Source organism: Scylla paramamosain, chromosome 4, assembly GCF_035594125.1.
Source record: "Scylla paramamosain isolate STU-SP2022 chromosome 4, ASM3559412v1, whole genome shotgun sequence".
NCBI classification, from domain to species: Eukaryota; Metazoa; Arthropoda; class Malacostraca; order Decapoda; family Portunidae; genus Scylla; species Scylla paramamosain.
Window position 1 is genome coordinate 19,952,093 of NC_087154.1, and position 13,347 is coordinate 19,965,439.

Sequence of the window (13,347 nt, forward strand, 5' to 3'; positions counted from 1 at the left end):
TGTAGTCGTCTTTTGTTTCCCGTAAGTTGAAGTTAGTGAGTAATTTTGAGAAGCTTGGGCTGAGTCGAGGAGTGGAATGGTGAAATATCACACACACACACACACACACACACACACACACACACACACACACACACACAAAAAGGAATCCATACATACAGCTTAGCCCCCCCCCCCCGTTTCTTTTTCTTTTTGCCCCCAACGGTCAGTTCTGTAACCTATTGAAATTGCTGCCAAATTTACCGTATATTCGAAGGACGACTTTGTTGTCCACGACCCGGCAATTACCTTGTATTAATCAGGGCTTGAGTGGCCGGCTGCTCTGGTCCTTGGGTTCTGAGTGTCAACGAAGAGGGTCTTTCTTAATTGGTTTGCACGGAAATGAAAACGAGATGTGGTCTAATAGATTTTCTTTTTTTTTTTTTTTTGTACTTTTTATTTATTTTTTTTCGAACACATTTTTGAGGTGCGTTACATGTGTGTGTGTGTGTGTGTGTGTGTGTGTGTTCATTATCTTATCTTCACTTATGATGGAATGCTGCAATACTTTTTTTTTCTTCCTTAATTCCTGTATTTCATATTTATTAATTTTAAAGTTTTCTTTATTTTCAGGTTTTAATGGTCTGCGATTAGAAGATTTTGGTTTATTGTCGTTATTATTGGTATTATTATATTATTATTATTATTATTATTATTATTATTATTATTATTATTATTATTATTATTATTATCATTATTATTGTTGTTATTGTTATTATTTGCTGCCACAGAGCCACTCGAGCGTCGCAGAAGACGAACAAAACAATAAGAAATAAAAAAAAAAACGTATACTAATTCAGCTCTGAATGTAGAGTTCAAAACAGATGCATGATCACCGTTTCGTCTTCGGCAGCGCTCCTTTACTGTTAAGATCACGTAGATTTATGCCGTAGATTTGCACTATGATGATGGGATTAAAGTACAATATTTTTTTTCACTGTAGTATGATAATGGGTTAAGGTTTGATAATGTTCCAAAGATCGATGTATATATATATATATATATATATATATATATATATATATATATATATATATATATATATATATATATATATATATATATATATATATATATATATATATATATATATATATATATATATATATATGCATACACAGCTATTATAGTCTGCTTCCTGCTCTATAAGATGTTTAGTTTAAGAAAATTGTCCTTGTCTTCTTTTGTAAATTTTGTGTCAGTTGCTGAAGTACTTGCTGTAGTCTTTATTCGAGGTTACAGTAATAGACCCTGCTAAACATTGCCTTTATGGTAGCCTTGTTTGGAAACTGTAAATATTTTCTATGTCAAACTCCCATGTAAGTCTTAGTTTCTCACTTCACTTGCAAATACTTCCCTCATTTAGACTTTAATTTGACTCAGTATTATCGCACCACTTGTATCTCCTCCGTCATTCCCGCCACCAGCGCACAGTTTACACTAGTTCATTGATGTGACTCTGCATACACTCCTTCACTCATTTAATTCTTTTTAGTCTCACTAGTTTGACTCTTTACCCTGTCACATAACCATCCTCTCTCATTCTCACCACTGGCAGACAGTTTACACTCACTCACTCACTCACTCACCCACTGACTCATTCACTCATTCACTAGTTTGACTCATTGCTCTTTTACATCATTTGTCCATCCTCTCTCATCCTCACCCCCGGCACACAGCTTACACTCACTCGCTCACGTAAAACAACCCTCGCACTTCCTCCACGACAGGAAAATGACACGTTACCTGCACCATGACGAGAGCAAAAAGGAGAGAACCGACACAAATAACACGCCACACTCTCTTGACACCTTTAAAGAAACTGACATAACATGCTTTGCTAAACTGATACACACTGTTACCGTTCCTTGCCATCCATCTCTTCAGCGGACTGTCATTTCACCCATATTTTCTTTTATTCTTGCTACTGTTATTCCCGTTTCTTGACGTATTGCATTCTGTTTACCATATTTATCACATTTCTTTCATTTCTGTCTCCCTTACGTGACCTCCTCGTCCTCGTCCTCCTCCTCCTCCTCCTGTTCCTTCTCCTCCTCATCTCCCCGGAGTAGAAGGCAGCGTACCAAAAAAGGGATGACATTCTTGAGAAGCACGTGGGGCCTCGAGTCCGCTCTTTCGATGCCGCCAAAATGAAGAGCAAGTTTGAAAAGCCCAAGGTAAATAAGCTAAATCTCTCTGGTGCCGCCTAACGCATATATAATTTGCACGCCATGCACCTAAACCATAAATAATAGTAATATAGCAATCCCTCCCTTCGCCGCTCGGTGTGTGCATTCCACGCTCAGACTCCTCTGTGCGTGGTTATGGATACACGAGATGCGATGTGGCTAGCGAGTTTTTGTGGTTTTGCTTCTTAATGTGTTAACGCCACGCCGCCGCCTCATCGCCGCAGCTGCCTCAGTCGCAGCCGCTGCCTCGCTCACGACAACAACAGAAGGCTCGGCGATGTTTTTGTCATTAACACCTTGTGGCTTTATTGTTTTTTCTTTATTTTTTTCTTTGGGTTGCTAACACGTTATTGTCAAAGTATGGTTCTTAATTTGTTTAAAAAAAAAAAAAATTTCTCTGGGTTGCTAACACGTCACTAGCAGTGTATATGTGTTTTTTAGAGTGTTTTTTTTTTTTTTTCAAGGTGTTTTCTGGGTTGCTAACACGTCACCATCCTTTGTACGGGAATGAGGACACTAACCAGCACCGGGTTGTGTGTGTTGGGTGTTTGTGTTGTTTGGTTACTCATATTAATATCTGGTTAATTTTTACCCTCACTGAACAGCGCCGACTCGAGCTTTTTCACCGGTATTTCTAATTTGAATGGTTACCGCTTCCTGTATGGTGAAATGCAATATTACGTACACGCCTAATTTTCGGTGTCTAATTTTACAGCACACAAAGCACATATTCGCATTGTTTTCTTTGTAATTTTATATGAATTTATTGACTGCTACTTTTTCTCGATTTCAGTTTGCTCGTCGGATTGAAACCCACTCTTTTCTCTGACTGTTTTAACCTTAGCCTTTCCTTCTTTTATTTTCTTTGCTGTTTTTACTGATGTGGGAGAAAACGTAGATTATTTACCGTGTTTATTATAACCTTTACATTCATTTATTGACGGAGATGTTCTCAATTCTGTTTGCTCCATTATAACCACAACCTTTCTTTTTCTTTTCTTTCTTTTTTTTTTGGCTATTATTGTTGGTACGGGTGGGAAGAAAAAATTATTTACAGTTTTATTTTTATTAATTTGTTGACTGGGCTGTTCTCGTTTCCGTTTTACTTGTAGGAATTAAAAAAAAAAACTTTTTGCCTCAATTATGACCATAACTTTTCTTCTCATATTTTATTTGCTATTAATGTTGATGTGGGAGCAAAAAAAAGTATTTACCGTTTTTATTAACTTGTACTTTCATTTGTTGACAGAGCTGTTCACATTTATGTTTACTCCATTATAATCGTAACCTTTTCTTTCTTTATTTTCTTTGCTGTTGATGAAGGGAGACAGAGGGATTATTTACAGTGTCTTTTTTTTCAACTTTTACATAAATTTGATGACGGGAGCTGTTCTTTTTTCTGGTTTGTGTGTGTGTGTGTGTGTGTGTGTGTGTGTGTGTGTGTGTGTGTGTGTGTGTGTGTGTGTGTGTGGTGTGTGATGCGCCAGTGTAGTGTGTGTCGCGATCCCTGCCTTGGTGCGTGTGATGGTGTGCGTGAGAGTTGATGTCTCTACAATAAAACGCTGAGGTTCACCTTGCACGCTACTCTCTCTCTCTCTCTCTCTCTCTCTCTCTCTCTCTCTCTCTCTCTCTCTCTCTCTCTCTCTCTCTCTCTCTCTCTCAGGAAGTTGGAAAGGGAAAGGGAAGAAGATCAGAGAGAGAGAGAGAGAGAGAGAGAGAGAGAGAGAGAGAGAGAGAGAGAGAGAGAGAGAGAGAGATTGGGGGGGGCCGAGGAGACAGGGAAAAATCTGGGTCAGAGTAGTGTTATAATGACCCTTTTTTTCTTTTCTTTCCCTTATATTGACGGCTCCACGTGTGTGTGTGTGTGTGTGTGTGTGTGTGTGTGTGTGTGTGTGTGTGTGTACGTGTGCGTGCGTGCGTGCGTGTGCGTGGCAATGGATGGGACACTAATTACTAAAAGCGAGGAGGGTCACGGGGAATTACCGGACAGAGAGAGAGAGAGAGAGAGAGAGAGAGAGAGAGAGAGAGAGCAAAAAGTACTGCAGTTATGCTGTGTGTGTGTGTGTGAGAGAGAGAGAGAGAGAGAGAGAGAGAGAGAGAGAGAGAGAGAGAGAGAGAGAGAGAGAGAGAGAGAGAGCAAAAAGTACTGCAGTTATGCTGTGTGTGTGTGAGAGAGAGAGAGAGAGAGAGAGAGAGAGAGAGCAAAAAGTACTGCAGTTATGCTCTGTGTGTGTGTGTGTGTGTGTGTGTGTGTGTGTGAGAGAGAGAGAGAGAGAGAGAGAGAGAGAGAGAGAGAGAGAGCAAAAAGTACTGCAGTTATGCTCGGTTCCTCCCAAACACACACACACACACACACACACACACACACACACACACACACACACACACACACACACACACACACACACACACACACACACACACACACACACACACAGCTTGCTTTTCATCTTCTGTCCAAGGAATGTATAATAATTATGCCGCAGTGGCGTTGGGTGAGCACAGGAGATACACACACACACACACACACACACACACACACACACACACACACACACACACACACACACACACACACACACACACAGTTTCCTTCAGAATGAGAGCAAATTCTGGCTTATGATCCTAGCTGTTTTTGAGAGAGAGAGAGAGAGAGAGAGAGAGAGAGAGAGAGAGAGAGAGAGAGAGAGAGAGAGAGAGAGAGAGAGAGAGAGAGAGAGACTTCCTGTGGAGGGTAAAGAAGATGAAGGATTGGGGAAGGAGGAGAAGAATAACAGGGAGAAAAGGGATAGTTGCCTTATGGGCGTAGTAAAAGTCACGTGAGAGAGAGAGAGAGAGAGAGAGAGAGAGAGAGAGAGAGAGAGAGAGAGAGAGAGAGAGAGAGAGAGAGAGAGAGAGAGAGTGTCAAGCTAACCTAGCCTAGCCTTAACCTAATGTAACCTAACTCAGCCTCTTTCTTCATTTGGTAACACGCCGCTGCTCAGATGCGAGTGATAATGTTTGCCGAGCTGTTTAAGGAGCTGCTGCGAACTGTCCATCAGAGGAGGGTACTGTTATCCTGTATATGCATCTTGTCGCTCGCTGAATGAGGCACCTGCTGCTTCCTCCTTTCTTAATTCGCCCTACGTTTAAAGCACTTTTTTTTGTTTATTGTTCGTTACATTTTTCTTTTTTTCTTTTTCGTAGTTTGTTTTATAATGCGGTTTTATATATATATATATATATATATATATATATATATATATATATATATATATATATATATATATATATATATATATATATATATATATATATTATATATATATATTTTTTTTTTTTTTTTTTTTTTATCCGTTCGTATTCTGAAGTTGTTTTTTTCATCGTTCGTTGGACCTTTTTTTTTCTTTTTCATATTTGGTTTTTTAAGGCAGTTTTCTTTCTTTCTTTTTTTATCCGTTCGCATTCGAAGGAAGTTTTTTTTTCATCGTTTGTTGCATTTTTTTTTTTTTTTCATGGTTCGTTTTGTAAGACGGTTTTCTTATTTTTTTTCATCCGTTCGTATTCTAAGGTATTTCTTTCTTTCTTTTTTTCCATTGTTCGTTAAATCTTTTTTTTATTTTTTTCATACTTTGTTTTATAAGGCACTTTTCTTTAGTTTGTATCCGTTGGTATTTAAGGTATTTAAGGCACTTTTTTTTTATGCTTTAAAAGACTTTTTCTTTCATTTCGTGTTATACGATATTCTCACCTATTCTCTTTATAAAGCACAATTTCTCGTCTTTATAAAGTATAGTATGCATGTTCTCGCGTCCCTGCCGTGGCCCTATCACTTTCACTGTCATCGTCACTACCGCTGACGCTTTGACCATCGCTATAACCTTCACTGTCACTACCATTATTACTGTCACTGTCCCTTTCATCATCACCATCATCACCACTGTCACTAACGCTGCACCCTCCTTGTAGATAAAACTGACAGTGTCGCTATAACCTTTACTGTCACTACCATTATTACTGTCACTGTCCCTTTCATCATCACCATCATCACCACTGTCACTAACGCTGCACCCTCCTTGTAGATAAAACTGACAGTGTCTCAGTACCCCAGAATTAGTATTCATATGGCCACTGGTGACTGACGAGGAGTAAAGCAAAATCTGATATTTTCTTATGAACCACCACCACCACCACCACCACCACCACGACCACAGTCCCTGTTCCTCCCTCGTCCCATTGTTATGACTTCCTGGTGCAATTTAGTTCCCAGAGTCATTTTTGTGATGGACAATGCCACGTCTCGTTCTTGTGTGTCTCTCTCTCTCTCTCTCTCTCTCTCTCTCTCTCTCTCTCTCTCTCTCTCTCTCTCTCTCTCTCTCTCTCTCTCTCTCTCTCTCTCTCTCTCTCTCTCTCTCTCTCTCTCTCTCTCGTCGGTTTGTCTTGTGTTCTTCGATAGTTTTTTTTCCATAAATTAATGTGTTCTATGTGCGTTTTTTTTTTACTGCTGCTTTGAGAGAAGAGAGAGAGAGAGAGAGAGAGAGAGAGAGAGAGAGAGAGAGAGAGAGAGAGAGAGAGAGAGAGAGAGAAAGAGATTACGCTTTATTACATTTACTTACGCCCTAAAGATGGATAGATATGGTACATAGTTCACTTGTATATTAAAACATTTATAGACAGACTGACATTCACTCATTTATTTCACTCCTTTTGTAATTGAAACTGATATAAAATCACACCAAATCTACTCGAGTTGATTGCGGCGTGTCGGTAATCAAGTTTAAAGAATGTAATAAAAAAATAAAAATAAAAAAAACTACCCAGCATGCGTGATGAATTGTACAAGGATTGCATTACACGTTTTAATCCTTGACGTTAATTAATTAAAAAGAGAATTATGATAATTGCACTTTCGTGACGTTAAACTCTGAAGGGAATCATGGACTCAGGAAATGTTACGTGATCCAAGATTGAGCGACACGGGATGCAGTGCGCTAGGGAAAGGAGAAGAAGCTTTCATTCAAATAAAGAAAAGTTTCGATAGATAATAGGAAATGGAAAGATAATAGAAAGTGTCACGGATTGGAGTTAAGAAAGAAAAAGACGGGGAACTCCTATTAAGTTAAATAAGCAAACAGTGTACAGAGAGAAGAGAAGCAGTATCGTGAACTGGGTCTGAGGAAGAAAAGACGAGAAGCTTTTATTCAGTCAAACAAGCAAATAGTGTAGGAAGAGAAGAGAGAAACGATACCGTGAATTGATTTTGGGAAAGAAAAGGACGACGAACAAATAAAAGTATTCACATAATCAAGATAATCGAGCAGTCTTCATAGCATTTGTCGTTTTTGATCTGCCAGAGTAAGCTCGCTCTCTCTCTCTCTCTCTCTCTCTCTCTCTCTCTCTCTCTCTCTCTCTCTCTCTCTCTCTCTCTCTCTCTCTCTCTCTCTCTCTCTCTCTCTCTCTCTCTCTCTCTCTCGCTCATAAAGATTCATAATATTGATGGTAGTGTATGTAGAACCAAGATAATCAAGCAGTCTACATTTATTATTCTTAACTTGTCAAAGTAATTTATTTGTTTTCTTATTTTTTTCCTGTCCCTCTCTCCCCCGTTCATAAAAAAAAAGAAAAGTTACAGTTCCTGCCCCAGTGACCTCCCTTCCCCTTGGCGGCATTCCTGCATCGCGGCGTGGCGTGAAGCGTGTAGGGCGCGGAGGAAAGCAGTAATTAACGTCGGAATGGCCTCTGTGTTTAGCCTCGAATTATTTTCCGAGCCGCCGGAGTACCTGCCGCGCACAGCTACTATTAAAGTGATGGAAACTCCACCACAACCGCCATCACCGCCGCTAAATTACCGACTACTGGATTTTTTTTTTCTTTTTTTTTCCATTCAAGATTCGTCGTGACCTTCGAAAGCGAAGTTTATTTTTAACACACATGTCCGGTAACTTAACGTGGGTATTGCATTAGCGTATGGCATTTTATCCCGTATGTGGGGGAGACTACACGAGGACAAGGAAAGCTGCAAGAAGCCAGCAGGCCTACACGTGGTAGTCTCCATACTAATATATAGTCCGTATTTTTAAACCTTTGGGCGTCTTCACCTCAACAGGCTGTAATGAAAGTTATTGGAGTTTTCATAGGTAGTAGTAAATAGTGTACTGGGATTTTCATAAGTAGTAGTAGCTGTAGTAGTAGTAGTAGTAGTAGTAGTAGTAGTAGTAGTAGTAGTAGTAGTAGCAGTAGTTATTGGGGTTTTCATAATATAGCAGTAGTTATTTGGGTTTTCGTAATGTAATAATAGTTATTGGGGTTTTCATAATATTGTATAGTAGTGTAGTACTTATAGTATAGTAGTAGTTACTGGGGTTTATATTGTACGAGTAGTAGTAGTTATTGAGGTTTTCATAGGTAGCAGTAATGGTAGTAGCAGTAGCAGTCTAACAATTTTAACTGTCCGGTACCCGTGCTCAATGAAATAGGTGGTTTAAGGCTGACTAATCACGTGACTCACCTCAATAATTACGACACAGGTGACTAATGCTGAATAAACACCGCCGCTCTCTCTCTCTCTCTCTCTCTCTCTCTCTCTCTCTCTCTCTCTCTCTCTCTCTCTCTCTCTCTCTCTCTCTCTCTCTCTCTCTCTGGCGCAGAGGAAGAACATTCTTTTGCGTGTTTGTGGATCCCTCGAAAGACAACGGCATTGTCCTCCTCCTCCTCTTCCTCTTCCTCTTCTTTTCCTCCTCCTCCTCCTCCTCCTCCTCCTTCTCCTGCTCCTCCTCCTCCCTAAATTAACATAAAGGATAAGCCGTTCAGAAAAAAAAAAAGTAAAAGTATGGAGTTGAGGATCTGAAAAGAGAGAGAGAGAGAGAGAGAGAGAGAGAGAGAGAGAGAGAGAGAGAGAGAGAGAGAGAGAGAGAGAGAGAGAGAGAGAGAGAGAGAGAGGCCAACCCATAATTTCAGCGTGCGTCCCTAATTCCAAGAAGGAGACCATCACAATATACAGTTCCGAAAAGTCACGTCCGGTTCATCCTATCTCGTTTATATATTTTCTATCCCATTTACCTTCCTTCCTTCCTTCTTTCCTTCCTTCCTTCCTTTCTTCCTTCCTTCCTTCCTTCCTTCCTTCCTTCCTTCCTTCCTTCTTTCCTTCCTTCCTTCCTTCCTTCCTTCCTTCCTTTTTCCTTCAAACCCGGGCTGCAATTTCCACTTGGCACGTCACCTGGAAATCAAGGGAAGACGTGAAGATTAGAGAGATTGGAGTCTGGTGTTGTGTGTCTTACGGAGTGACTATATTGACAAGGTGGTGATGTGGTGGTGGTGAGGTTCTGGTTTTGTGGTGGTGTGGTTAATGTTGAGATGGTGACTCGGTTTTGTGGAGTTGAGATGATGATGAGGTGATGTAGTGTTGAGATGATTAGTTTTTGACACACGTTGTGGTGATGGCACTGGTTTGGAGTGGTGGTGAGGTTCAGGTTTTATGGTAATGATGTGATTTTGAGGTAATGAATAGGTTTTGTGATGGTGTGGTGTTGAGGTGATGAGTTTTTGCCATGATGTTGTGTTGTGGTGTTGAAGTGATGATAAGGTGATGTGGTACTGAGGTGCTCCTGACGACGGTGCCGTGGAGCCGAGGTGGTGTTATGGTGGTGGTGGTGCCACCTGGTTGTGTTTACCTTCGTTAATCACACCTGCTGATGACGATTAACCTTCCTCACCTGCATTATTAAAGTTTGCACGCGAAACGCCGGTGATTATTTCATTGTTGTTATTATTACTGTTTTGATAGTTATGGTAGTGGAGGTGGTAGTTCATACATACATACATACGTCTACCACACTGATGTACCCCTTGAAAAGAGATTAGGATGAGAATACAGATAGAAGAGAATGTCATTCCTCTCGCTCCTTCCACTACAACAACAACAACAACAACAACTACTACTACTACTACTACTACTACTACTACTACTACTACTACTACTACTACTACTACTACTACTACTACTACTACTACTATCACCAACACCATCACACGTCCATCATTGCAATACATCATACCTCCATAACTTTACTGCGTCGCACTTTGACCTGACCCCTGGGAGGTGACCTGGAGGTGGGTCACGTGCGGGAAGATCACTACTGTCCTTCCTCCTCTCAGGTCACGCAACCGCTGGCGTGACCTGACCACCTGACCTGCATCTTGCTGGGTCTACGGCTATGGGATCTCTCTCTCTCTCTCTCTCTCTCTCTCTCTCTCTCTCTCTCTCTCTCTCTCTCTCTCTCTCTCTCTCTCTCTCTCTCTCTCTCTCTCTCTCTCTCTCTCTCTCTCTCTCTCTCTCTCTCTCTCTCTCTCTCTCTCTCTCTCTCTCTCTCAGCCACACACGTGTGTGTGTTTCTGTAATTTAAGCCTTTTCATATCGCCTGGCACAGTTACCTATATGTGTATACGTGTGTGTGTGTGTGTGTGTGTGTGTGTGTGTGTGTGTGTGTGTGTGTGTGTGTGTGTGTGTGTGTGTGTGTGTGTGTGTGTGTGTGTGTGTGCGCACTGATTAACGCATTCACCTCCAGCCCGTGTGTGTACATTCTGGCCGTGTACACACCGCAGATTTAGCCTTATTAACAAAACTACACTCGCCTGCTTTTTTGTATGTACACTTTTCTCTCATGTACGCATTATTGTGTGTGCGTATAGTCATGTGCACCAACTAAACCAGCTTATTTCTTCCCCCCATTCTCTCGCGGCTTCCTGTGTCTGCATGCCTGTGTGTGTGTATGTGCGTGCCTCTACCCCCGCATGTGCACCGGTCCTGCTGTGTGTACCTTGCCTCCCCTCACCTGTGTGCACTCCTGCTGTGGTGGTGGTGGTGGTGGTGGTGGTGTTGGTGGTGGTGCAGGAGGCGGTGGACCCGTTCCCTCTGTACTCTCTCCTGGACAAGCATGACAGAGTAAGTAACATGTTGAATTGAGGTGTCGGTGTCCCGCAGGGTTCGCTTCTTGTTCTCTGCTTCTCTTTCCTTGCTTCTCTTAAGGTGTTATGTTTGATTAAAGTGGTGTTTTTATTTATTTTTAGATCAGGTTCAGCCGATTTTCGTCGCTTTAAGATACTTTCTTTACGATTTTTTGTTTTCTTTTCCTTATTTCAGCTGATTTTTTACGCTTTATGATTATTGTAATATTGTCTCTTACGATTTTTTTCATACTTCAATTTTTTTTTTTTTTTTTCTAATTATCCTTTTTTTCTTTTTTGTGTTTTTACTTGTTGTCTTGTTTTTCATTACGTGAAGTTAATCTTCTTATACGTTTAAAAGCCTTTCCTGTTTGTTCATTTGTTTTTCTGTTAAGTTAACCTTTGTTTTTTTGTTTTGTTTTGTTTTGTTTTGGCTTATTCATTTTATATTTACTTTGTTTTATTTATTTGATATAGTGTGTGTGTGTGTGTGTGTGTGTGTGTGTGTGTGTGTGTGTGTGTGTGTGTGTGTGTGTGTGTGTGTGTGTGTTTGTATCGCCCGCGCGCCGAGTGTGTCTGTGTGTGTGCAAAACTGAACAGGCAGATCATCGACCGAATTAACTCCAAGTAATTAATTCATTCATCTATTCATTCCTCAAGAGTGCGAAAACTTTACATTACTCAGGAACAATTTATCCATCCACCAACTTGCACAAGAAAGAGACTGAACTATTACCCATCCAACGATTCACGCATTTCCTCATATGACACTCGCTCAGAAAACGGAGAGAAAGATTTACAGACGTCAGTCCTTCGTGTGTTGAGTCGCGTCTGATTCCCTACCTCGTTCCTTCCTTCCCTCTGTATGGAGAACCTCATCACGGCGCAGCACGAGAGGGACGAGTTTTGTGAATGTTGGTGTGTCTTCCTGAGAGTCTCCGTGATACCTAGCGCTGCCCCTCTTGGTCCTCTCTATCATTATGTGTCACTCGAGTTGGCTGCTGTCTAACTCCCGGCCATTCCCTCTCTCTCTCTCTCTCTCTCTCTCTCTCTCTCTCTCTCTCTCTCTCTCTCTCTCTCTCTCTCTCTCTCTCTTTCTCATATCTCTTTTTTATTCTTTTATATGCATTTGCCTTCTTCTCCTCCTCCTCCTCCTCCTCCTCCTCCTCCTCCTCCTCCTCCTCCTCCTCCTCCTCCTCCTCCTCCTCCTCCTCCTCCTCCTCCTCACCATCATCATCATTACTGACGTCCTCTGATTTAATTCAATCTTCCATCTTTTTTTTTTTTTTTTACCTTCCTCTCTTCTTTCATAATTATTTCTCTTCTTCCCATCATCTTATTTTGCATTCCCTTCCGTTTCCTTGTTTTCTTCCCTCCTGCTTCCGTTTCTCTCTCTCTCTCTCTCTCTCTCTCTCTCTCTCTCTCTCTCTCTCTCTCTCTCTCTCTCTCTCTCTCTCTCTCTCTCTCTCTCTCTCTCTCTCTCTCTCTCTCTCTCTCTCTCTCTCTCTCTCTCTCTCTCTCTCATAATGTTCTCCTTCCTTCCTCCCTTCCGTTTTCTCCCTCTTTTATCTTCCTCTCCTTCCCTTCCTGGCCTTGAAGGGAGAAAGTTTACGATCCACCGACACGCTCTCTCTCTCTCTCTCTCTCTCTCTCTCTCTCTCTCTCTCTCTCTCTCTCTCTCTCTCTCTCTCTCTCTCTCTCTCTCTCTCTCTCTCTCTCTCTCTCTTCTCATTTATCGTGCATTTTTTATTTTTTTCTTCATCTTTCTCTCATAATTTATTTTCTATTAATTAATGTCTTGTTCTCATTCTTCCGTCTCACTTTCACTTTTTCATAGTCAACTTCTTTTCCTTTCTTTCTCCACTTCCTTCCTTCCATCCTTCCTTCCGTTCTTCCTCCTTTTTATTCTTTTTTTCGTTTCCCTCATCATTCCATCCTTCTCTCCATCTTTCTGTCCTTGTCTTCCTTCCTTCCTTCCTTCCTTCCTTCCTTCCTTCCTTCCTCCCTCCCTTCCTCCCTTCCTTCCTCCCTTCCTCCCTTCCTTCCTTCCTTCCTTCAGTATTCGCCTCAAACCTTGACCTGCGTTATTCTGCTTTGATCTTGTTTACCTCCAACATTGTTTACAGCCCTCCCTCCCTTTCTCCTCCTCCTCCTCCTCCTCCTCCTACATATTTATGCCCTATTCAGTTACACAATT

General features: G+C 41.2%; 1 protein-coding gene across 22 annotated transcripts in view; it reads left to right on the forward strand.

The window, feature by feature from the left end:
- Positions 1–13,347, forward strand: part of LOC135099804 (titin-like) — an 88,124-nt gene that overhangs the window by 34,464 nt on the left and 40,313 nt on the right. For all 22 annotated transcript variants that reach the window (XM_064002353.1, XM_064002345.1, XM_064002348.1 and 19 more), the window contains one exon: positions 2,112–2,216. In XM_064002353.1, the coding sequence (XP_063858423.1) occupies positions 2,112–2,216 (105 nt within the window). The remainder of the gene's footprint in view (positions 1–2,111; positions 2,217–13,347) is intronic.